Source organism: Leptodactylus fuscus, chromosome 3 (assembly GCF_031893055.1).
Source record: "Leptodactylus fuscus isolate aLepFus1 chromosome 3, aLepFus1.hap2, whole genome shotgun sequence".
NCBI classification, from domain to species: domain Eukaryota; kingdom Metazoa; phylum Chordata; class Amphibia; order Anura; family Leptodactylidae; genus Leptodactylus; species Leptodactylus fuscus.
In genome coordinates, this window is record NC_134267.1 from 55,504,266 (window position 1) to 55,530,862 (window position 26,597).

At 43.5% G+C, this 26,597-nt stretch overlaps 1 protein-coding gene across 1 annotated transcript; it reads left to right on the top strand.

The window, feature by feature from the left end:
• CRNKL1 (crooked neck pre-mRNA splicing factor 1) lies at positions 1-24,639 on the top strand. Its single transcript, XM_075267616.1, has 14 exons — positions 1-119; positions 6,118-6,270; positions 7,262-7,353; positions 8,380-8,538; positions 8,628-8,794; positions 10,369-10,547; positions 12,277-12,447; positions 12,549-12,740; positions 12,834-12,893; positions 14,922-15,002; positions 19,482-19,721; positions 20,035-20,136; positions 21,705-21,953; positions 24,336-24,639. The coding sequence occupies exons 1-14, from the start codon at positions 72-74 to the stop codon at positions 24,507-24,509; spliced, it is 2,067 nt and encodes a 688-aa protein (XP_075123717.1). The 5' UTR covers positions 1-71; the 3' UTR covers positions 24,510-24,639.
• The last annotated feature ends 1,958 nt before the right edge of the window (positions 24,640-26,597 follow it).

Genomic DNA, 26,597 nt, shown 5'->3' on the forward strand with positions numbered 1-26,597 from the left:
GTGAATTCGCGACGTTTCCGTGTGTGCTCGGAGTTTTCGTCCGCTGTGTGGTGGTTTGAACTACAGGCACCATGGCGTCCACGGCGGCGGGGAAGCAGAGGATCCCTAAAGTGGCCAAGGTGTGTACGGGGAGGAGGTGGCTGCTGTACTGTGCCCATATACTGACAGGCCAGGGCCATATTATTAACCCCTTTCCTTCTGGATCTTTGCTGCACGCATTTACTTGCCAGTGATATATCAGCCTGCCGTATGTGGATTATAAAGTGACTGAAAGCTTCCCATGTCTGTTACATTCTATTGCATATACCTTTGTGTGTTTTGTGCCCTGTTCATACTGTACTTTTTAAGGGGTTATTTGCTTTTAAGCTGTGATCTATAGATCCATTGTCATTGAAGTAGATTGAAGTCTGCACAAAGATCTGACATAAGATCTGCACCACATGTAGGTGTCCTCTCTGATAAGAAGCAATATGGTAAATACATATTCATAAGTGTTACTGCTTGTGTAATGGAAACGTTTTCAAGATCTCTGCTTGCTCTGAATCATTGCTTACTGTCTGTGGTATGTGATGGGCAGGACCATGGTCGGGTGGCCGCCAGGTCTGGGGTCAGGTGGCCGCCAGGTCCGGGGTTGTATGAAACCACGAATGACAGTAAACAGAGGTCTAGAAAACTATGAGAAATTGAAACGGCAAGTATTTTTGTAAAATTGTGTAACTTTCATTATACAATCAATACAATTTATTTGCTGAAATTAGACAACACCTTTTAACCCTATAGAGACACAGCTCAAAAGTGACTTGAGGACCAGGCCTCTTTTTTCAAAACTGACATGTCACTTTAAATGGCAATAACTTTGAGACGCTTTAACTTACACAAGTGATTCTGAGATTGTTTTTTCGTAACACATTGTACTTCATGTCAGTAGTAAATTTTTGTCAATATGTTTTGTCTTTCATTATGAAAAAATAGGAAATTTGGTGAAAATTTTGAAAAAAATGCAGTTTTCAAACTTTGAAATTGCAAGCCTTTCAAATAGAAATCCATACTACCCAAATTTTTTCATAAATATAATTAACCATGTCTCTGATTTATGTAGCAATCAAATTTTAATCACCCTTTCATTTTTTTTCAGATATTATAAGGCTTACAAGTCAAGCAGTAATTTTCCAAATTTTCAAGAAAATTTCCAAAACACATTTTTCAAGGGACCAGTTCAGTTCTGAAGGGTACTTGAAAGGCCTCTCTAATAAAACCCCCCGAAAATCACTCCATTCTAAAAACTGCACTCTTGAAAGAATCCAAAACAGCAGTTAGAAAGTTTCTTAACCCTTTCAGCATTTCACAACAATTACAACAAAATGGAGGTCAAATTTACATTTTTCAATTTCTGCCACTAATATATTCATTTAGCCCTAGAATTTACACATTTACTAAGGGTTAAAGGAGAAACTGCACCCCACATTTTGTTACACAATTTCTCCCGAACACGATAATACCCCATATGTGCTGGTACCCTAATGTACGGGCACACGATCGCTCTCAGAGCGGATGGAACCCCCCTCCCCAAATAACCCCATTTTGGAAACTAGACCCCTCAAGGAATTTATCAAGGGGTATAGTGAGCCCTTGGACCCTACAGGTGTTTCACAGATTTTTTTACCATTGAGATGTGAAAATGAAAAATTACTTTTTTTTTATAATAAAATGTCACTGTAGCCCCAAATTTTTCATCTTCACAAGGGGTTAAAGGAAAAATTGCACCCCACATTTTGTTACAAAATTTCTCCCGAACACGACAATACCCAATATGTGCTGGTACCCTAATGTACGGGCACACGGTCGCTCTCAGAGCGGATGGAGCGCTAATTGGATTTCGTAGGCCAGATTTTGGAACAATACTTTTCAGGCACCATGTCCCGTTTGCAGAGCTCCCAAGGTGCCAAAACAGTGGAAACCCCCAAATGTGACCCCATTTTGGAAACTAGACCCCTCAAAGAATTTACTAAGGGGTATAGTGAGCACTTTGACCCTACAGGAGTGTAACAGAATTGGCCCAACAAAAGGAAAAGTGACATTTTTTGCTATAAAATGTTGCTTTAACCCCAAATTTTGCATTTCCACAAGGGGTTAAAAGAGAAAATGCACCCCAAAAATTGTCAAGCATTTTCTCCCAACTACAGAAATGCCCCTTATGTGGATGTAAAGTGATGTATGGGCACACTGTAAGGTCCAGAGCTGAAGGATCGCTATTGGGATTTTAGAGGGCAAATTTAGCTGAAATCTGTTTCAGGCACCATGTTGCATTTGGAGAGCCCCTGAAGTGCTAGAACAGTGGAACCCCCCTCCCCAAATAACCCCATTTTGAAAACTAGACCCCTCAAGGAATTTATCAAGGGGTTTAGTGAGCACTTGGACCCTACAGGTGTTTCACAGATTTTTTTTTACCATTGAGATGTGAAAATGAAAAATTACTTTTTTCCAATAAATCGTCCATTTAGCGCCATATTTTTAATTTTTACAAGTAGTTAGAGAATTAAAAGCCCCCCAGTTTGTCACACAATGTCTCCTGAACACGGCAATACCCCATATGTGGCCATAATCTGCTGTATGGGAACATGGCGGGGCTCAGAATGGAAAGAGGGCTATTTGGCTTTTGAGGGCAGTTTTCTGGTGCCATGTCGCATTTGCAGAGCCCCTAAAGTACCAATACAATGGAAACCCCTCAAAAGTGACCCCATTTTAGAAACTACACCTGTCAAGGAATGAATAAAGGGGTATTATCATTTTGAGCCTAAAAATGCTTCCCAAAAATTAATGTACAAAATGAACATTTTAATTTTTAAAGAAATCTGCCATTTCGGTGCCCAATACGTTGCACCCACTTCGTGTTGTCAGAGACCTGCACTCCTAAAACTATTAAGTGGGCCATCCTGAGGGGCAAAAAATTATATATGTAGGTATAAACCGCTGCTTGGGCACATAGCAGGGCTCAGAAGGGAAGGAGCACTGCGCTTTTTAGCTTTTGGGGTACAGATTTAGAGGGACTTTCTGGGTGCCATGATGTTTTTGCAGAGCCCTGGAGGTGCCAGTGAACTGGAATTCCCCAAGAAGTGACCCCATTCTGTAAGGGCAATTTTAGGGTCTCTGCAAAAGTGTCATGGCATCCAAAAAAAACCAAACAAACCGTCTAAGTCTGTGCTACAAAAACCCAATAACCCTTCTTCCCTTCTGTGTCTGGCTGTGCCCTAATATCAATTTATACCCACATATGACATTACGTGCATTATCCGGGGTACACCAGTATCATACATGTGTCATATATGTGGCATAAAATGCAGTTTGGGCACACAGCAGGGCGCAGAAGGGAAGGAGCGCGATGCGGCTTTTGGAGCGCAGATTCAGATGTTTGGTATCTGGACGCCATGTCATGTTTGTAGAGCCTGTAGGGTACCAGAAAAGTGGATTCCCCAAAGGTGTGACCCCAGTTTGAAAACTGCACCCCTCAAAGAATTTATCAGGGGGTGTAGTGAGTATTAGTATCCCAGACGTGACTGCACAGCGGATGGCGAAGAGTGAATATATAAGCTGTGCGGAGGACATTGCAAACACCGAATTTCCTACTATGTCCCAGTAGCTCCTATAATTGGGGGAGTCACTCTGGGGGTCACTTTGGGGTCACTTCTGCTATATTTTCCCTCGTAAGCTCTAAATCTGGGGTGTCCCCTGATATTCGCTCGCACAGCTTATATATTCCCTTCCTGACGCCGCCAGTTGTATTCTAATGATTTGGCGATTTTTGCGGGTTTTTATTCTTGCATTACTAGATGCTATATTTTCTTTACTTTTCTGGTGACGCAGCCATATAAGGGCTTGTTGTTTGCGGGATGAGATGTATTTTGTAATGACACCATTTTTGGGTGCCTACAACTTACTGAATACATTTTATTAACTCTTTTTTTGCTGGATTTAAATAAAAAAAATCAATTCCGGTATTGCGTTTTACCTTGTAAATTTTTCGCCATGCAGCGTACAGTATAAGTAACATATTATCTTTATTCTGTGGGTCGGTACGGTTACGGCGATACCTCATTTATATTATTTTTTTATGCGTAACTAATTCTGCAGAACAAAAACACATTTGGAGACATAAATCAATGTTTTTTGCATCGCCATCTTCTGAGAGGCGTAACATTTTTATTTTTTGGTTGACAGTGTTGGTTGGGGGCTTATTTTTTGCGGGACAATGTGTGCTTTTTATTGGTACTGTTGTGAGGTGCATTTGACTTTTTGATCACTTTTTATAGCACATTCTGTAAGGTGAGATGGCGAAAAATCACTACTTCCGGCGGGTTTTTTCCGGTTTTTTTTTCCGTCATTCACCGTGTACATTAAATATTGTTTCAGTTTTATTGTACAGATTGTTACGGACGCGGCGATACCAAATATGTATTGTTTTTATTAATTTTTAGTTGTTTTTTTTTATAATTCATTTTCTATAGAAAAAAAGGGTTTTTGGGGCTTGATAACTTTATTAATTGTTTCAAAACACTTTTTTTTTTTTCCACTTTTTTTTTTTTTAACTTTTTCATGTGTCCCTATGGGACACTTGCATGAGTGAAGCTTGCATCACTGATCCTGTTTACAGAGTGAGTCACAGGCTTCAGTAAGAGCCTGCACGTTATCACTCTGCAAACAGGAAGTGAGGCTCGGCTCGTGCAGACGGACGGGACAGCTTATCTTCAGGAGATCCCGCACAGGATAAGAAAGGTAAGTGGGACTCAGGACTGCCAGGGGTGACTAATCAGACCCCTGGCTACATGGTAGGGATACCAGCACCCCCCGATCTCGCAGCGGGGGGTGCCGGGGATCCCTACAAGATCGGGCAACCCGTTGTTTGCCGTGATCATGTTTGATCACGGCAATCAACGGGTTAAAACCCAAAATCAGCACTCATGTCTGATGGAGGGGGATGGAGCAGGCTGTTAGGTGTCAGATACAACTAACACCTGCTCCAAGAACACCCGCACTGCGCTGCGGGGATTGTTTACATCCATGTGGTACTATTACCACATCGGTCGTGAAGCACTAGACATCCATGTGGTAATAGTACCACATGGGTCGGGAAGGGGTTAAAGGGATATATAGGGATTTTATAGGAAGCTAGCGGGCTGGATGTCTTCTTCCTCTTCTCCCCGCTGCCATTTCTCAGTGATGTCACCAACTTCTGTCTGCTTGGGCTGTAGTCTCATTGAGTAGAGAATACCTACAATTCTTATATATAAAGGCATATTAAATTAATATATAAGTCCCATATACAATCTATTTAGAATGACAGCACATGAATATATTATATATAAAATATATACATACATGAATAAAGTATACAAAAATTACACCAAAATCCTCAACAAAAAAACTGTGTTTTTGCAACATGTGGCCTAAGGCTGAGGCCCAACATTGCAGAAACGCAGTTTGTTTTGTTGCAGATTTTGTTGTGGTTTTTTGAGCCCAAGTGAAGAATGGCTACAAAAGGAATGGAAAATATAAAGGGAGTTCTTATACTTGTCCCTTCTGCTCAATCCACTCCTGACTTTGGCTCAAAAAAAACTACAAAACCTGCAACAAAAAAAGCTGCCTTTCCGCAACGTGAGGCCTTAGCCTAAAGGAGTTTTTAGATCACTGGTAAGTATGGCTGTTACTTTAAAGCAGAAGTTTTTGGTTTATTCTCGTTTCTCTGTGATAGTTACTACAACGTTTGTTGGAGGCGACTTTAGCAAAACCCTGTTATGTGACCTGCACTGTCCACTTTTCTAAAATTGGAGACCCGGTTGGAAAATGGAGAAAGTGGTTCTTTTTTTGGTGCAAATACTCATGTGCCAAAATCACGCCACAAGACTGACATAACGATTTCCGCTATGATATTACTTCACAGTTGTCATTTCAGTTCCTGTAGACCTCTGCTTCTCTAATGGTATACTGTGTACACGTCTTCTAAGCTGCTACTTGTAGTCCCTCTGACAGTAATACATTCTAGGTGCAACTGTGTAAAACAACCAGAAAGAAAGGTGAGCCAGTGATGAAAATGATCCTGACAACGATTCATTGTCTTCATAGGTTAAAAATAAAGCCCCGGCCGAAGTGCAGATAACAGCGGAGCAATTGCTTAGAGAAGCCAAGGAGAGGGAGCTTGAGTTACTGCCACCTCCTCCCAAGCAGAAGATCACAGATGAAGAGGAACTTAATGACTACAAGCTAAGGAAGAGAAAAGTAAGTAGTGTGTGGTATGGATGGAAAGTCTGGAAGTCTGTATTCATGGTACCCTTTCTGTAAGACAGTTCATCTCTACATGCTCTGACTCTATGGTGAGTTTATCCTGTAGACAACAGCCAACCTGAACAGAGAGCTGCAAGCAGCATAAGGCTACAGTAGCGTCTTATCACTTATAATAAGACTCCGGGCTGTGGAGATGGTAGGCCAATCCACCAACTCCTTTATTCTTCCACAGCTCAACTATGACCCCTGCTCTGACTCCTTCATAAATGGCTGATGGTCAGTCAGAAGCAGTAATCCTCAAATTCATAAAAAATCTTGTGACTGAATTCCTATGGAAGTAAATATATATAACACATTATACAAAATTAATAATTGTACACTATAACTAAAAATGGTCATGTTATTTTAAATCGGATTCATTAACGTTTTTTCGGATTCCACCCAGTATTGGTCCCTACTCTGACTCCATAACCCTCCTAGTGAGCCTCTTTGAGGTGTCCGGTCGCCATTCCTTTTCTACAGATTTGGGGTCCCTGCTCATGACACAGTTTAGTTTTCGCACTTAGGAGTAGGAGTGGATGATCATGACCAAAGGAAAATCACGATTAATCGAAGAATTTATCTAGATTGCAATCAATGAACAATTATTTTAGGACACTCCCCTTTTTGTATGCCATGCCCCCTTATCTATATGCCATTCCACGCCACTGAATTTTAGATTTGGTTATTCACGTCTCACCAGTCCTGATCATATAGTGTACAGTTAGTGTATACATTGCCTTTAACCAATGGCAATGTGAGACAGGATGGCATGGATGAAAAATGATTGATGTCAGCAAGTTCACAACGATTAATTGAGCTGGCTATCGATTTTGGTTATTTTGTTGAATTGCCCAGCCCTAGCCAGACGCAGGTTAGTATCATTTATTACATTTTACAGGATGTAATGTGGCAGCTTTGATATTTCTAACTTCTTCACTTTCAGACCTTTGAAGATAACATAAGGAAAAACAGAACTGTTATTAGTAACTGGATAAAGTATGCGCAATGGGAGGAAAGTCTAAAAGAGGTTCAAAGGTGAGTGCAAATTATCAGTGGTGAGGGTCCATGAGCACAGACAAAAAGGTGAACGTGCACGCATGCTCCCCTACTGTTTCTTGATAACTTCCAATACTCACAAATGGAATTTTGCCTACCAATTATTCTATACAAAGCTGTCAGGTTTCTTTATCCCTGTAACTGGGGCTGCTATGGCAACTCCAGGTATAGGAGAGATAAGTCATTAAAAAATGTATAAATCTCTTGATTCCCCAATATAAAAATGAGAAATAATGAATAAACACTCACCAATTTTATAAATGCCTTTCCCCATCACAGTGATCCTAGGTAAGGTATGTCATATACCGGTATCATATTGACTCTATCTATGGCATGTCATGTTTTACAGTGACTCTATCTATGACATGTCATATATCACAGTGACTCCAGCTATGACTTGTCATATTGCTATAAAAAAATGTTTAAACATGAAACAAAAAGCCCAAGAAAGGATTTGCAAAAAAATAAATGCAAAAATCACTTTTATTGACCGCAAAGTAAAACAAAAGTTGTAGATCAGTAAATGCAAAATATCAGAAAAATTATAATGGTGGTTGTCAATCAGATTTTTTATTTTTTTTTTAAAGCTCAGAGTGGCATAAAAAACCAAAGACGTCATACTGTCCTCCACTGATACCATGCTGTTCCCACTCCATCACTCCCCAAGTCCTTGTTAGTCTTTTCTTAGCATTCCCTCTCGATCCAACAGAATGGCTTTTCTACCAGTCACTAGTCACAGCGGTGACAATCCAGCAATGTCTAGTTGGGTGTTTTTATGCCATTCTGTAGCACTATTGATTATTTATGGCCAAAAACTGCATGTGGTTTAAGTAATTTTGCAGATTGGACTCCCACTTAAGTTCTTCTGTAGCAGTCACTGCAGGGTGGTGGACTGGCCTCATCCAGCTGGTTATCACTTGGTTATAGTAACCGCCCTAATTTTTCTGATTTGCTGACAACTCCTATTCTCATCTGTTTATGAATTATGTTACTTTGTATCCGTAGAGCGCGATCTATATACGAGCGTGCCTTAGATGTGGATCACAGGAATATTACATTATGGCTGAAGTACGCCGAGATGGAGATGAAGAATCGCCAGGTTAACCATGCACGTAACATCTGGGATAGGGCTATCACCGTTCTTCCCCGAGTCAATCAGTTCTGGTAAGCCGTGTAATCCAGTAGTCTGATGGTGCTCAGCTAGATTTTGACAGAGAATGTCAGTGTACCACATTTTATGTTTGTTTTTAAAGGTATAAATACACTTACATGGAGGAGATGCTGGGCAATGTGGCAGGAACAAGGCAAGTGTTTGAGCGCTGGATGGAGTGGCAGCCTGAAGAACAAGCTTGGCATTCCTACATCAATTTTGAGCTTCGGTACAAAGAGGTGGACAGAGCACGCTCTATATATGAAAGATATATCCTTTTTAATGCTAAATGTTGTTCCTGTATAGCGCACACAACCACTGTATAGCATACTTAATACACAGCTGGAAAGGACCTTTATAGGGAGCTTTGTGAGGATAGGCAGATTGTCAGTTCTTCTGAACCATCTTACAGGGAGCCATCCTTGTGTTACTGATGGCCTCAGGGCAGCCCACAGTCAGAAACCTCAAAATAATCTCCCATGTTCTTTCTAGTTGTATGTTAGGAAAATCATGCACATGCGCTGAGTTGCCACTGTGAGGACTACTCGTGGTTGGGAACCATTGATGTCTATAGAAGCTGAGGTACAGTAACATTGCCGGCCACTAAATAGTGTGTGGAGATATCTGTGTCCGGCTCCATTCACTGTATAGTACAGGTGTTGAAAGCAAGCAGGTACAGCTGACCCACGCAATGCCGACTGATTAGACTTTTATTGTCCAATTATAGATGTCATTTACTAAATGGAAACAGTCAGCAAGTTTTAGGACACTAAACCACTACTGTGTCCATATACTCTGGTGGTTTAGTGTTCCAAACTTGCCCATCCTAACCTCCTGTCATTACATATCAAGTGAGGAGTCCTCTGTTCTCATCCTACTCATCTCTGGTGCTGCTGCAGGGGCACAATTTGGTGAGGAAGCCGAGACCAGCACATCTTGGTTTTGCTGTTCCTGTGTTAGGCTGAACTATGCATGCTCAGGAGCACCACAGATGAGTCTGCTGCACACAGTGGGCTCTCTTCTTGGTATGAAGTAAGAGAGTTTTTTTTTTTTTTTTTTTTTTTTTTTTTTGGGGGGGGGGGGGTTGTATTTTTTTTATTTTTATTTTTTTTTTATTTTATTTTTGGTTTTAAAGCGTCAGAGGAGGTGTATGTAGATTAGGCAGGTTGGGGACACTAAAACACCAGTGCATAAGATCATGTTGGCAGTTTAATGCCCCAAATATAGATTCCTATTTGACACCAACTGATCATAAGAACTGCTGCCCTGTGTCCCTCATTTCAGTGGAGCAGTGTTCACACATAGAATACCACTGTATTCAAGTCCGCCTCAGGTTCCAGACCAAAAGCCAGGTAGCCGCAACTGAAAGCCGGTGCACTGCAGCAGCATCTAGCCGTACACTCCACTCCGGATTAGGCCCAATGAAGGAGGGAGTGTCTTCAAGCCGAATCGCGAGGCAAAGCAGCCTGAACAATGAGCATCTCGCTTCATTTTTCCAAGAGCCGGTAGAAACCGCTCCCAGAAAAATGAAATGAGCGGCTCCCATTGATTTCAATTGGAGCCGTCTTTTTGGTCAGGTTTTTTTGGGGCTGATACGGCCTCAAAACCCTGACCAAAGAACGGCATGTGAACTTACCCTTAGAGTACATCACTTTGCTATCTCCTTCAGACGCATAGACTGAATGTAACAGTGTTGCCTATGCATGACCATTGACTGGCAGGGGTCTCATTGGTCAGCACTGTCATGTATTAGGATTAGTCTTAGTTGGATTGGTAAATCTGCCTCCTTGTATTTTCTGCCAGATTTACCATTTATGTGCAGGTTTCCCTTAACATTTGTGCACTTGTCATTGTCCACCCTGATGTAAAGAACTGGATCAAGTATGCCCGCTTTGAAGAGAAGCATGGGTATATAGCTCATGGAAGGAAGGTTTATGAGCGTGCTGTGGAGTTTTTTGGGGAGGATCACATGGATGAGAATCTGTATGTAGCATTTGCAAAATTTGAGGAGAATCAAAAAGAGGTGAGTTTATTTTATTTTTTCACTGTGGGTGAGTTTTGTGGTCTCGGCGGCGAAACTGTTTTTTTATATAACCGGACTCAAAGTCCTGCATGTCCGACTTTGTGTCTGGTTGAAAAAAACGGTTTCGCCGCGGGGACCAGAAGACGTTCACGGGCAGACACTTTGCAAACGGGCAGAAGACTCAAACTTGAAAGCGGAGACCGGGGCGCAGATGTGAACTTGCCCTATTCTGTTTTTCCAATTTTCAATTTCCATTTTGAATTGTATATGATAAGTCTGTAAACTCATGTACAACGACACAACCCTATAGTACAGAGCCATAAAGCCTGTACACTGCTGTATAGACTCTGAAACATCCTGTAGGGAGATATTCTATATATGCTAATAGTGGAGAATTCCTCTGTACATAAGCAGTCTTGTGGAACATGCCATAGGGAAACCAGCAGAAAAAAAACAAACTTAACACATTTATAATATTTCTGTCCTGTAGAGTGAAGGCCTTTTTATGGCTGAGATATGTACAGCAGAAAGTTTTATCAAAGTATTTATTTAGTATCTGAAAACTATTACCCATTTTTATTACGTTTTTTGAACCAAATGCTGGGACTGGGTTCCAAAAAGAAGGAAAAGGTATAAAGGAAAAACTGATGCTTTAATTTGTAGACTTTCTAATGTGCCTCGGTATATATTGTACATTATCATCTTTGTCCACAAGGTGGCAGTATATCTTTGGCGAAAGCTGGACAGAATAATGCTATATCACAGTGAGGTGCAGGTTCTGTTCGGTGCTGGTAGTGTCTGTCACTTTATGGATCCAGCAATTTCATTATTTTCATTTTTATGTAACTGTAATGGAAATAATAGTGCAAATGTGAACACAGCCTTACTTAAAGGGGTTGTCCGGGATAATTTGAAATCCCGACACTAATCTAAACACCCTCCCCCTCTTACTTTCTAAATAACATTAGTAATAAAAAAAAAAAATGTATACTTACCCATATTCCTAGGGCGGTCATGGACTTCCCCGAGGACATTTTCTGATTATCCGGTGACAATTTGTTTCCCCATTTCCGGAAACGGATCATCACTACTACGCACCCCAACAACTGCCCCTCTACCCCCATCCACTCCATTATACTTACCCTCCAGGCTTCTTCCAGCGAGACGGCTCCTCCCTCTGTACTGATTCGGCAGGGTGCGCGCTCTTCTCTTCTCCAAGCAGTGTACACGCACTGCTGCTGGTAATTCACCTCTACAGCACTCATGCGCAGTAGAGGTAGATCATCGCTGGAGAAGAAGAGCGCACATAGACACAGTACAGGAGGAGGAAGGGCTGTCTCACAGGAATAAGCCTGGAGGGTAAGTATGTGATATGGGTTGGGCATTGGGCAGAGTAGGTAGGGAAGGGCGGGATAGCTAGAGGGAAGGGGGGGGGAGTGAGGTGAGAGGGGTTAGTGAGGAAGTTACATAGCAGGAAGCTAAAGGATATAAACAAGAGCAGGAGACACCAGGGAATCTGCCCCATTGGGCAAAAAAAAAAAAGGATTAGTTTGATAATACCAGTGGATGGGAATACATGTGCAAATACTAATACATCCTATTTCATTAAGCGTCTGTATTGCGGATGTCTAACACTATACTTATGTAAAACAGGCGTGATGTTTTTGTAATCTATGAAGGATGTATGTGCATGTGTTAATTGTATATCTTTTTCTTCTGTACTATATAGTCAGAAAGAGTACGTGTCATATACAAATATGCCCTGGACAGAATCCCAAAGCAGCAAGCCCAAGAGCTGTTCAAAAACTACACTATATTTGAAAAGAAGTATGGTGACCGGCGAGGTATAGAAGATATCATAGTGAATAAGAGGAGGTTTCAGTATGAGGAAGAGGTCAAGGTAAATCATCACGTCTTATTTCCATCACCTTAGCGTTCATGTTGCGAGACTTCTCTTGTTTCCATTGTATGGCATTTGTCTACCTATTTTGTGTCTTCCAGGCCAATCCCCATAACTACGATGCCTGGTTTGATTACTTGCGATTGGTGGAAAGTGACGCCGATGCTGACACTGTCCGAGAGGTGTATGAGCGGGCAATTGCCAATGTTCCACCCACTAAAGAGAAAAGGCACTGGAAGAGATATATCTACTTATGGATAAACTATTCCTTGTATGAGGAGCTAGAGGCAAAGGTACCTAGAAAGCAATACAGCTTCATTATTTGTTAGAAAAGAAATACCCATCAACTATGTTATGAGTTCAACCATGTTTTTTGTGATTTACAGGATCCGGAAAGGACCAGACAAGTCTATCAGGCTTGTTTAGAGCTGATACCCCACAAAAAGGTAACAGGTTGATTATCGCTGACTTTACTGAAAGTGACTTGGGACATTTTGCTGTTGGCTAAGTCTTGGATTCTTGCCACACGTTTACCTGCGGAAGATCTGCCTGATGATTTATCCTCATTCAGTTGGGCTAATAATCTGGTGTGGTCACCCGCTGCAGTTTCCACACAAAATCCAGGCCAGGAATTGATGTGTAATGTGAATTGATGGCACAGATTCCCATTGAAGTGTATGAGATAAGGATTTTGTTGTAGAATACATGCCAAAATCCATGTGCTAAAAAGTTTGTTTGTGTTTAATGGGGTTGTACCAAGTTATCCATTATCAATAAGACCGAGGATAACTCTGACTGCTGGTCCCTTAACAGGAGCGGGGTTCTGGCTTTCCTGATGAAGCAGAAGCCGAACATTCGTCCTGCTGCTTTATTCATTCTCTATGGGAGCCCAGAACATATGAGTACAGCACTTGGCTATCTCCAGCGTTCCCATGGAGAATGAATGTAGAGGCAGGGTGCATGTTCAGCCTACCACATCCTCAGTATGGGAGAACCAGAGCCTCATTCTTGGATCATTGGGGGTCATTGGATACAAACCACTAATTATGAAGTTATCCTTTATCCTCTCAATAGGGGATACTTTTATAACTTGGTGCAATCTCTGTAAATATATCATCTACTATACCTAGGTATTTCAAAGCATTCTGCCATATATAATGGTATAACTAATGTTCTTATATCTGGCTCTCACTCAGATGTAAGAAAGCAAGTGCTACTTTTAGTAAATTACCCTTTAAGTCAGGGTCCGCTCTACTGAAGAATCTTCAACATGACTAGGCATATCAGCCAGACTCAAGATACCCATCTGTAGACATCACTTTTTGTGAAGATCCAGCTTGTACGCTTCCTGTAATTCGTGAAATATGACTAACTAGCAGTACCCGCGACTTCGTCCGCGGAACCCTGACCCCCTGCGCGACCCACCTGTAGCGCCGCGTAGGCTTTTTCCTTGTGTCCACAGCGGCTCCCTTTTCCTCCTCTCCCCCCTGGCGCCCGCCAACCCCCTTTTTTCCTACCCACTCCCTCATGTGCTCGCTTCTTTCTCCTACCCCGTGCCCCTTTTCCCCCCTAGTCCCGTGTCCCCTTCCCTGTCTTACCTACCCAGTGACCCCTTTTCCCCTCCAGACCCTGTGTCATCTTTCCCCCCCCACCAACCTGTGCCCACGGCCTCACCAAACCCTGGGCTCCCCTTGCACCGATGTTACAGGGGTGCCTATGAGGGCCCCCCTCCCGCGTCAAGCCATGTGCCCCATTCCATCTGTGGACGCTGTGGCGGCCCTGTCCCTGTCCCCCTTCCAGGGGCCCCCGGGTTTACCTGCCCAGGCCACCTCATTCCCGCGTCCCCCACTGGACCGGCAACCTCCTCACTCCCAACACCCCACCCCTCTCCCTTCTCAAAGTCCCCTAACTCGCCTGTCGTCACAACCGTTCTCCCGCGGCCAAATGACACTGTAGATAGCCCTGAGCAGACATCAGTGACATCCCCGACGGACATGCAGAGTCCAGAGGCCACAGCCGCCATGGGACAGCTGGCCAAACCGGTGTTCCAGACCGCGGCGCAGGAGACCCCCTGTCCGGCCGCGGCAGAGCACTGTGGTAAGCCCACACAGGCGGGGCAGCGTACGCACTTCTCGCTGCCCCAGAGTACGGACGCTGGTTCAGGACGCTCTGGACCTCTTGAGAGCCGCCATGTTCTTGTGGTCGCCGGCCGGTCGATAGCTCCGCCCACATAGAGAAGCGGCACCCATCCAGGTGGTGTACAGGAATTCCATGTAGCCTATCGTTCAATCCGGGACCCAAGGTATGTATGTGCGCAATTTCAGCCAAATTCGTTTGCCCGTCTAGGTGTCATTGCATCCCCTTTCCAACCCCCCTCCCCCCCTCCCCATCTTGATCTTTGCAAGGAGAACCAGTAACCAAAGAAAGCTGCTTCAAAGGCATCTCACCTACCAACTATTATTTTTGTCTTTCAGTTTACTTTTGCCAAAATGTGGTTAATGTACGCTCAGTTTGAGATCAGACAGAAGAATCTTCAGTTTGCTCGTAAAGCTCTGGTAAGTTGTCCTGACTCCATATTTGGTCCTTCTATTATACAAATTTATTCTGCTGATGAAGTAATTTCCACATGTAATGATTACATTTACTTTGGCACATTCCTGTCTCAGAAAGTCTGTTTTTCTAGACATGCACTCCTCTATGCATTTATGTATTGTCGCTCTCTCCAATGGATACCGTCACTGTCAGGGTTAAGCCTCCCTCTTCTGCTAAATCCCACCCATTTGTCTCCTATATGACAAAAATAACGTTTTTGTCAACTTGAAACTTATGCCAAATTTGCAACTTTTGTCCTCCAGATTTCTGCCTTTAGGCAACGTGTATGTTGCCAGGCCATTGGTGAACGGCACACTGATGTCATCCGTGTGCCTCCCCGGCCCCATTGAGGCCAGTGAACCCAGTCCAAAAAACCGACAGGGGCCTGAGTTTTGTGCACGGCCCCATACAACTTATATATGAGGCCATAGAGAATAAATGGGTCAGTGTGCTAGCCTTAAAAAAATCACGGCTAGTACATGGTCGTGTGCATGAGGCCTAAAGCTGATAAATTCTATCCTCTGGCTTGGGATAGTATAAGGATAGTACTATCAGGAGGTTGGCAGACTTGCCGCTGGCTACCTTGCTGAGATGTTGGCAGTAGCAGCATAGTGGATGAGATTTCTACAGGTCCATCCACTGCAGTGACTAAACCCCACAGCACAAAGTGACCGGTATAGCAAGTTTTAATATTTCTATCATGTCAAGTTTTTGCCCTCTGCAGCGCAAGGGTTGAAAATTGAGGGAACTTGCAGACATTTCTGCAAGTGTGACCCATCAAAAAACATAATTTTAGGGGTTTTTTTCGCCATGGTGACTTTCATGGGGACACGCTGGATTGCTATGATAGAAATTCAGCAGAGTGTCTGGCCCTTGTTGTATCACCACATTATTTGCCAGATATTTGTTTGTTGTCAGTGAATGAGAACAGAAAGCGCTGGAGAGAAATCCAACTCTAATAGGAACTTGAAATCCAAACTTCACTCAAGACACATTTTAAAAGAATCCATCATGTCTACAACCTCGCTTACGCATTTCTAGCTCTCCAAGCTCTTAGGCATGCTAACATGATGGATTCTATAAATTGTTTTGAATAAAGTTTGGATTTTAACATCCCATCTGTGTTGGATTCCTCTCCGCTACATTTTGGATCTGTGGCTGCTCCTGCAGTCGTAACTGGTCTTGTCTGTGCACCATCCATATGGACAATCTGATGCACGTCATCATTATCCATGGGATTCACTGAGCTGAACTTTTTTGCATCACTTGCTGTTTTATTTAATGAATGAGCACTATACTTACAAGCTGCAGACTACATGGCTAGTCCTGGTCTCAGCTGAGAAGTGGCTTCTATTATATCCAGTGTAATGTATCTGGACTGGATATAATTGCGTCCACTTCTGACCTGAGAGCAGGACTTACTTTTACCTGGCACTTTCCACACTTCACTTTAAAGGGGCTCTATCAGCAAAATTATGCTGATAGAGCCCCACATATACGTGAATAGCCTTTAAAAAGGCCATTCAGACAATGCTAATGTTATATTAAACTAACCCCCCGTTTTAAAATAATACCCTAAAAAAGAATATGATAATCTTATCTATCTGGGCGGGCATTCAGGGTCCGATGTCATCTTTAGCCACGCCTACATCTTCTTGCAGCGATGTCCTCGGGTCCCATCTTCCTCGTCTTCTTCCGGCGTCATTGCTTGTAATTCAGCGCCGGCACAGTAGCAGGGGAACTGAGCATACTGAGCATGCTCAGTTCCCCTGCTACTGTTCCCCTGTTACTCCTCGGGTCCCATCTTCCTCATCTTCAATCCCGCGCAGTAGCAGGGGAACTGAGCATGCTCTGTTTTCCCTACTACTGTTCCCCTGCTACTCTGCTGGCGCGGGATTACAAGCAGTGACGCCGGAAGAAGAAGACGAGGAAGACTGGACTCGAGGACATCGCTGCAAGAAGATGTAGGCGTGACTAAAGATGACGTCTGACCGTGCATGCTCGCCCAGCGTGCACGATACGGTATGATTATCATATTCTTTTTTAGGGTATTATTTTAAAACGGGGGGGGGGGGGGGGTTGTTTAATATAACATTAGCAATGCCTGAATGGCCTTTTTAAAGGCTATTCACGCATATGTGGGGTTCTGTCAGCATAATTTTGATTATGAATAATGACTATTGTTCTGTATATATTATACAGGGATGCAGCTCTATATGTTAAAGGGGTTGTCCCATCACAAGGATCCTATCTATAATGCTTGTTAATGTGGATGTAAGACTTTTCCTAAATACATTGCTTCAGCAAAACTGCTTTGTTTGTCCACTATCTTACCGTATTTTACAGACTATAAGGCGCACTGGACTATAAGCCGCATTGCCCATGAGCGCCTTATAGTCCGTCTCGGTTCATATATAAGGCGCACCGGACTATAAGCCGCAGTCCGGTGCGCATTATATCTTATTGAAAGCGGCGGCAGGCAGACTTTGCCAGCGGCCGCTTAACCCCCCCGCGTGCCAGCCGCTTCTATTGGAAGCGCTCGGCAGGCGAGGAGGGGCTCTATCAGCAAAATCATGCTGATAGAGCCCAACCGTAAACGTTAGATTAAACTACTGGGCGGGCATTCAGGCCTCCTCTTCCTCCGATGTTCCGTCCTCCTCCGGCGCTCGCAAGCTGATAATGGCCAGGGCACATGCGCAGTAGAAGCATTATGATATTGCGCATGCGCCCCGGCCATTATCAGCGAGCGCCGGAGGAGAAGGACGGAACATCGGAGGCAGAGGAGGCCTGAATGCCCGCCCGCCCTGCACCGCTGGGTAAGTTTCACGTTCTGTTTCAGCGTGACAGCAGGGCTGCCGGACACTTCCTATTCATTTCTATGGGAGCAGGCATGCGAGCGCTCCCCATAGAAATGAATGGACTGCTTTTTTCCATTCATTTCTATAGGGAGCGCTCGCATGCCGGCTCCCATAGAAATGAATGGGAAGTGTCTGTCCATTCATTTCTATGGGGAGCGCTCGCATGCCTGCTCCCATAGAAATGAATAGGAAGTGTCCGGCAGCCCTGCTGTAACGCCGGCGTGTACGGCTGTGATACACGCCGGCGTTCGGTAGTGTGAATGCACCCTTACGGTGCCTTTTATGTATGTATGGAAGCGGCACGCAGTCTTTGCCGCCGCTTCCATCCATATATAAGCCGCACCGGACTATAAGCCGCACTTACGATTTCTGAGGAAATCGTAGGTTTTTATGTGCGGCTTATAGTCCGGAAAATACGGTACTTTATTCAATTTTTTGTGGCCACAGCCCTGACCTAGCTGCTCCTGAGTCAAATGATGTATCTGCTGCTCTCAGGGGGGAGGGAGGAGGGGCTAAGTGCAGGGAGCGAGCCTGTGTATCTAGCTATTCCTGTGTCTACACCATGTGACCTAGGTCCTGCACTCAGATAGAGGAGCTGCTTTCATTTCTTCTGTTCTCCCAGTTATCAGGCTAGCTAATTCAGTTGTGTTCATTATGGCAGAGACAGGCAGTCTCTATGTAACACAGAATGGAGTTGCTGCTGCCTGTACTTCATAGTTCAATGTGGGTGGGCGGAGCTACACGGGAATTTGGGGGCGGAGCTAAACGGCAGGTTGCCTGTGAAACCCCGCCCACCAAATGATGCAAGAAACCAGGAAGAAAGAAGATTTTACAAGAGTGAAGACTGCTGAGTATGTGAGGTGGGAATACCCCTTTAAAATATGTAATAAAATTTGCATGCAGCTAACACTATGTAATAATGTTTAATAGCAGATTGAGCAGCACTGAACTAAGCATTTCTGAGTTCTGGCTGGTAAATCTAGTTTCCTGGTCCAAATCTTACCATGTGCAACCAGCATTAACTGCTGTAGTGTCTTTCCAACCCCTTTATATGGCTGACTGTGCTGCCGCTTTCTATCCTACAATTGTGAAGAAAGGTAAAATCAGCCCAGGAATATACACAAGAGAAGGCTGCAGCCCTAAATGATATAACAGTTTTACTGAAGACTATTTAAAAAGTTCCCTTAATCTTGTATTTCAGAAGTAAATAAATTAAAAATTTAGAGATGTCCATACTTTTTTTAATATTATGTGTAAAGGTACTGGTGTTCGCCCATAACAGTCTGGGGTGAAGGTGTATTAACTAAAATGGTCAGTGTCTTAAGTAAGAAGAAATGGTAATGACACAAGGGCAGAAAGAAAGGAACACTCTGATCGAAACGTATTCACTGTTATTTCTAGTGCAGGGCCTGACGGAGCTGTACATGACACAAGAGCAAATATTTGCCTGCAGTTTTACTTCTAATCCCTTTGCTATATATATATATATATATATATATATATATATATATATATATATATATATATATATATATATATATATATGTACAATATACAATAACTGGCCACCCTTCCTCTCTGTAGGGCACTTCTATTGGAAAATGTCCCAAGCACAAGCTATTTAAAGGTTACATAGAGCTGGAGCTGCAGCTTCGAGAGTTTGACCGATGCAGGAAACTGTATGAGAAGTTCCTGGAATTTGCTCCAGAAAACTGTACCACATGGATTAAGTTTGCAGAACTGGAGACCATTCTAGGCGATATTGACCGAGCCCGCGCTGTATATGAGTTGGCTATTGGACAACCGCGACTTGATATGCCTGAAGTAAGTCAGAATTTATTTTTTCTTCTAAAGTAGCATGGGGGTATAGCTGTTATAGTCCTTACTCTTGTAAGTCAGTAGTGTGGTCCAGGAGGCTGTCTGATGGGGATGAGAGGTGTAGTAGTAGTTGGGTAGGTCAGATAGTGAGTCTGCAAATATGGCCAGAGACATCTTGGCCAAACATCCAGTGTATATCATAACTCAAGCCAGTTTTCTGTTGTGGGTATACAGGAAATCTGCCTCTATATATCTTTCTATCTAGCAATAGCTGTAATCCCAAATCAGGTTGTTGATAGTCTTGGTTTTACACTTGCAGGTTCTCTGGAAATCGTACATTGATTTTGAAATCGAACAAGAAGAATTTGACAAGACGAGAAATCTATATAGGAGACTTCTGCAGAGGACACAGCATGTCAAGGTATTTAACAATAAGGTTTTTACTTAATTAGGCTGTGTTCACATTTGTCTCGTAAGGACCAGTATAGCAGGACATTTAAGGTTCCACCAAAGCGTCCATTCTTCTGACTGACATGACAAGCACCAGTTGTTCCTTTTGCTTTCCTGAATCCATGCATGTGAAGGGAGGGAGGGGGGTTGGAAGCCACACAATGTCTGTCTCGCTTCAGGCCAGGTTGGGGCCGCCTGCGGTTTCACTTCCGTTAGTGAAGCAGTGATCAATTATTGACTATTGCTGTATCCTGACCACAAAGTTTTGCAGGGTACAACAAGACATTTATCAACTGTCTTTTAGATATGGTAGTTAAGTGTGTTGTCATTGCAATGCAAGTAGCCTGACATCAAAGTATGGACGAGCTATGTTTAGACCGCTTTACCCCTCGCCTATCTAGCACTGTCAGTTTTGAGAGGTACAACTCTCTTATAAACAAGTACATTAGCTAAATACATGACCTACGTCCTGAGTGTGTCCTACTTGTCACCCAAGTGAGGCAGCACTTTTCTTAATATGTTAATACCTTTGTTATATCTGAATGCGTTGGACGAGGCTGATAGATTTAGACACCCATTTTAGCATTGTTAAACATGTATGCTTTATATTTCAGTATTATTAATAATTAATTATTAATATTAATAATTGGGGAGGCTTTCTACATAATTTGGGATGTGTCTGGGAACTTTTGCCCATTCATCCAGTAGAGCAATTTGTCTGGTCAGACACTGATGTTATATGAGGGTCTCACTCAGAATCGCTGTTCTTGCTCATCCCAAAGGTGTTCAGTCAAGTTAAGGTCAGAGCTCTATATAGGCATATTTATCACACTAAACTTCCCCCAACCTTTAAGGACCTTGCATTAGCACTGGACACTGTCATGTTGAAACAGAAAAGGGCCTTCCCCAAACTGTCTATGCAAAGCTGTACGTGTATAATTGTCCAAAATGTCTTGGTATGCTGAAGCAATAAGATGTCCTTTGATGGGAACTAAAGGGCTTAGGCCAACCCTTGAAAAACAGCCGCACAACATTGTCTCTCATTCACTGAAATTTGCACTTCAGGCAGTTAATGTTCTCAGACTCAACGAATTGCCAGATAGTGAGGTCTGATTGGTGACAGCGCAGAATACATTTCCAGTGATGGCCTTTTATACACCCTGCCATCTGACACTTGGCATTATACTTGTTGATGTAAGGCCATGCCATAACCCTTCCGACAATCCGTCTTTATGCTGATGCTAGTGCCAGAGGAGGTTTGGGACTCTGCAGTTATTAAGCCAGCAGAACACTGACGACTTTTCTGCAGCTTTCACCTCAATAGTAACGTCCTACGGTATTACAGTACCACGTGGGAAGTCAGTAAGATATTTAGAATGAGCCACAATTTCACAAATCTTCATAATGGCGAGTCATGGCTCGTGGTGGGTTTTATACACCGGCTATCTCCATGGTCGAGCAGTGTATATAGCGGTAACCTACTCCAACCCTGCATTTATTGCACTGGAAGTCACCCAATGCTTTTGCTTTGTTTCCCAGGTCTGGATAAGCTTTGCCCAGTTTGAGTTAACCACAGGAAGCGAGGACATATTTCTGAAATGCAGACAGATCTATGAGGAAGCGAATAAGACTCTGAGGAATTGCGAGGAGAAGGAAGAGAGGCTCATGTTACTAGAGTCTTGGAGGAACTTTGAAGAGGAGGTTGGAACTGAATCCACTCAACAAAGGGTGGCTAAACTCATGCCAGAGAGAGTCAAGAAAAGGAGAAAACTCCAAGCAGAAGATGGGGTAAGACTTTTATATCCCCTTATTGGTAATCCTCTATTAGTAATTATGTAACACACCCTAACGTGTCTGCAGTGTTAGGGTATGTTCACATGACGGAAAATGAAGAGGCATTCCTCTTCGTTTTCCGCCACCGACATTTTCACCGCGGTCTAGCCACGACAGCATCCCGCGGCTGATTAGGACCAGATGAATGCAGGGAGTCTCGAGCTGTGGTGTCCGTGGCAGGATTGAGCAGGACGCTTCTTTTTTCCACGTCAGGCTGCCATCTCTACCTTCCAAACAATGGGAGGCGGATTCTGAGAGAAATCTGTCCCAGACTTGGGGGCGAAATTTGCCCCCAAATCCATGGCAGTTTCCTAAGTGTGAACACAGCCTTACCTGCCATTACCATGCTATCACTGATCCTTTAAATAAGGCAAAGACTACACTATGGCCCACATTTACTCACGTCCCTAAAAAATGTTGGTCTAAAACTGAACCTCAACTTTAAGTGCATCTTCTAGCCCCGCTTGCAACTTTAAGACAGCAAGCAGAGCAGGGATACCTTGGTCCATGACTGGTGTAGATTTGAGTTTATCCACATGGCATCTCTCAACATACATCAGAATTATTAAGAGGCAGTCTCTTAATAAATCTGTCATTTTTGTTGCTTGTGGGGGATGGATTAAAACTGGCGTAGGAAATGGCAGACTTACAAAAAATCATGGGATGAATTTATTAACACTTCTAAGTGATTTTAACTATTGAGCTACAGCTGCAGTGTAAATGACTGCATTGAGCTCTATCCACTGTCACTCCATAGCTGACATCATACAGCATTGGCCACCTCCTCAATACATGATTCACCACTTTGCTACATAAGGCTCTGTTCATACTATGTACCTTCCAAATATGATATGAGCAGACTTATATTAAGGACCTTTTCAGACACCAATATTCTGTGTATAAGCTGCATTTACCAGTTCGAACACGGCTGGACTGAACTACTCTGCTTGGCAGCTCAGCTTAGCCATGGTTGGGCCAGTAAATATGGCTGATACATAGATTGTTTTTACTGGCTAGAACACCGCCATCTGTGGCTGACCTATTAACTGCATCAGGATTCAGTCTTGTCTTTGACCAATAAAAATGAAAACAACCCATACATGCCTTGAGCACATCTATGTTGAGTTTGACATTTTTTTTACTCCTCACTCACCAATGGGGACTTGGCTTATTGGGAAAGGAGATGGTTTAAGATGTGCCAAAGTTTTGCTGCAAAGAAAACTAACACTAGGTTTTGTAAAGTTAGAGAAAAGGTGCAAGAGGATTTTGGGTAGCAGTTTGGGCAAAGTGCTGACATGGCAATTTAACTTTAATACTGTGCGGATCCACAAGTAAGGACAGTTATTGGCCCGCAAAATACTGTCTTGTGAATGGGGCTTTACAGAGCATTGAATGATACAAAACTTGTATATAGCCTGCATTTGGTACTTTTGAACAATTAATGTTCACTACCTACATCGCACAGAATCTGTTTTATAGTGACCGTGCAATGTGATCACAGCCTGTACTAATATGTCTTCTATAAAACAGATACTGTGCGATATAAATAGTGAGGGGTCCCCATGCAATACAGTCTCACACTGGCCCCCACACAGTACAATCTGCTCCACAGTGGCCCCCTCATAGTACAGTCTGCTCCACAGTGATCCCCACACAGTACAGTCTGCTCCACAGTGATCCCCACACAGTACAGTCTGCTCCACAGTGACCCCCACACAGTACAGTCTGCTTCACACTGGCCCACACACAGTACAGTCTGCTCCATAGTGACCCCCACACAGTACAGTCTGCTCCACAGTGACCCCCACATAGTACAGTCTGCTCCACAGTGACCCCCACACAGTACAGTCTGCTCCACAGTGATCCCCACACAGTGCAGTCTGCTCCACATTGACTCCCCACACGGTACAGTCTGCTCCACAGTGACCCCCACACATTACAGTCTGCTCCACTGTGACCCCCACACAGTACAATACACTGTGATACTCCACAGTGGCCCCCACAGAGTATAATATGCTGCTGTACTTACCTGCACTCCCACAAGGAGCAGTTGGGCGGCCTCCTTCCACCGCAGAGCAGGCGCTGATGAATGACATCATTGTGCCTGCATTGGGGAGGATGTTATAATCTTCTGTCAGCTTAAGTCTGGGACAGCTGTCCCGGATTCCCTGTTAGCCAGGCTCCTGGATCACTCGCTGTCTCCCACCACGGATTTCGTTTGTCTAATCTAAGTTGACACTGCTGTAAATATTACAGGACCAGTAAATCTGCTCCAGCACCTGTCTTCTATACATACAAATGATGTCTCACCAACTAACACTTCTCATTTTTTTCTAGTCTGATTCTGGGTGGGAGGAATACTACGACTACATCTTTCCAGAAGATGCCGCAAATCAGCCCAACCTTAAACTGCTTGCCATGGCCAAACTCTGGAAGAAGCAGCGGAAAGATGAAGATGAGGAAGATGATGGACAAGATTCTGATAAAGACATTGATGAGAGCTCTTCCTGACACACACGTGTGTAGGATATTACAGTTTTCGCTTTTTTTTATTGCCCTTTGTATTTTCTTGTACATATCTCGGACCACATAAATTTGTTATTACACCGCTCAGACCTCCTTTGTGAAAATAAAACATTGAAAATAATGAGCTATAGTGAGATTTCTCTGTACCTGTTCCTTCATTGGACAGCGACTTGGAGAAATGACCATTTGCAGAAAAAACTCTGTAGTAGAAAACCGCACTGTGTCAATTATACATATGGAATCGCTGCTGTTTTCTGTATAGTTATAATAAGGGTAGAAAGTCCACAGAGAAGAACTGGGGCTTCAGTCTTAGGCCACATGTTGCAGAAAAGCTGCCAATAGTGGATTTGACAGAAGGGGAGACATGTAAATGCTTCCTTTTATATTTGCCCATTCCTTCTGAAGCTACGCTTAGTTCAAAAGACAGCAGAAAAATGTGCAACATGTGGCCCCAGCCTTAAAAGGATTAACCACAGATCACGATACGCTGCCGTTCAAACTGTAGAGGTGGATGTAGGTACTGCAGTGCTGCTCCATAAAGTCTTAGTATAGGCTATTGACCATAGAAACTGGATAACCTTTTAAGTGCTAGTATGCTGTGGATATGAAATTGACTAAGATGGGAGTCGCCATGGAGCGAGGGATTTCCCTTGTTAGCCACACACTATATGCTATTGATGTCTGATAAGCAGGACCAACACCTGTCAGGACAAAGACGCATAGAAGCCCAGAGGTGTGAAGGTGTACTGCAAAAAAAATTACTCATACTGCAGTTATTCAATGTCTGTCTCAAACTCAGGATGACTGCAACAGACATTAAAGAGGACCTTTCATGGTCCGGGGCACAGGCAGGTCTATATACTGCTGGAAAGCCAACAGTGCACTGAATTCAGTGTCCTGTATGCTTTCCCGATCTGTGCCCCGAGTAAAGAGCTTTCGGTCCCGGTACCGTAGCTCTTCACAAGTCATAAGGGCGTTCTTGACACTCTGTCAGGAACGTCCTTCTTCCCAGCAGCACCTATAGCGCTGTACAGTGTGAGCGGGGAGGAACGCTCCCTCCCTCTGCTCACAGTACTCGTCCATAGACGAGTATTATCAGGAGGGGAGGGGGCTTTCCTCCCCGCTCACACTGTACAGCTACACTATAGGCGCTGCTTTGAAGAAGGACATTCCTGACTGACTGTCAGGAACGCCCTTCTGACTGTAAAGAGCTACGGCACCGGCACTGATAGCTCTTCACCCGGGGCACAGATCGGGAAAACTGACAGTGTGCTGAATTCCATGAAAGGTCCTCTTTAATGTCTGTTGCAGTCAACCTGAGTTTGAGACAGACATTGAATAACTGCAGTATGAGTAATTTTTTTGCAGTACACCTTCACACCTCTGGGCTTCTATGCGTCTTTGTGTAAAGTCAAGTTTTTAAACTTGGAAAGGGTTTGTGCAGGATAAATTTATTCAAATAAAAAAACACCTGTCCCCGTTTCTCCAATGTTTTCTTCTAGCAGAAGTGACCTCTGAGGCCACTGTGATGTCCTTGGGCTGCTGATTGGCCACAGCGGTTATGTGACCACTGAGACCAATCAGCAGCCTTAGGAAAGGGACCCCGTATGTCACAGCTGGCGAGGACATCCTTCACAAGAAAACATCAGAGCAGCAGCACCAGACTGATCTCGGAGGCATGGGGAACAGGTGAGTTTTGTTTTTTTGTCTTGTTTTTCTTTCCACCTCTCGCGGCCTAATATAATAAAATAATAAATATTCTGGACAATCTCTAAGGGAAGGTCATCCATATTTTTTAGTTCCACTCAAGTTTAACACAAAGACTAGCAGGGAGAACTTCTAAGATAACTTATAATGTATCATACGCAAACTTAAGGTGCATTCACACTATTGATACGCTGCCTGATTCTGAACGTTAAAACACGTTCAGAATCAGCGCGTATAAAGCAGATCCCATTCATTTCTATGGGAGCCGGCATACGAGCGCTCCCCATTGAAATGAATGGGCTGCTTTTTTCACTACGAGCGCTCCCATTGAAGTGAATGGGAAGTGCTCACGTGTACGGCTCGGAA

Excerpts from the sequence above, each read along its gene's own strand:
- CRNKL1 (XM_075267616.1), top strand. The coding sequence starts at position 72 with ATGGCGTCCACGGCGGCGGGGAAGCAGAGGATCCCTAAAGTGGCCAAG. Across the intron at positions 6,271-7,261 it reads ACAAGCTAAGGAAGAGAAAA|ACCTTTGAAGATAACATAAG; the intron begins GTAAGTAGTGTG and ends CTTCACTTTCAG. Across the intron at positions 12,448-12,548 it reads AGTATGAGGAAGAGGTCAAG|GCCAATCCCCATAACTACGA; the intron begins GTAAATCATCAC and ends TGTGTCTTCCAG.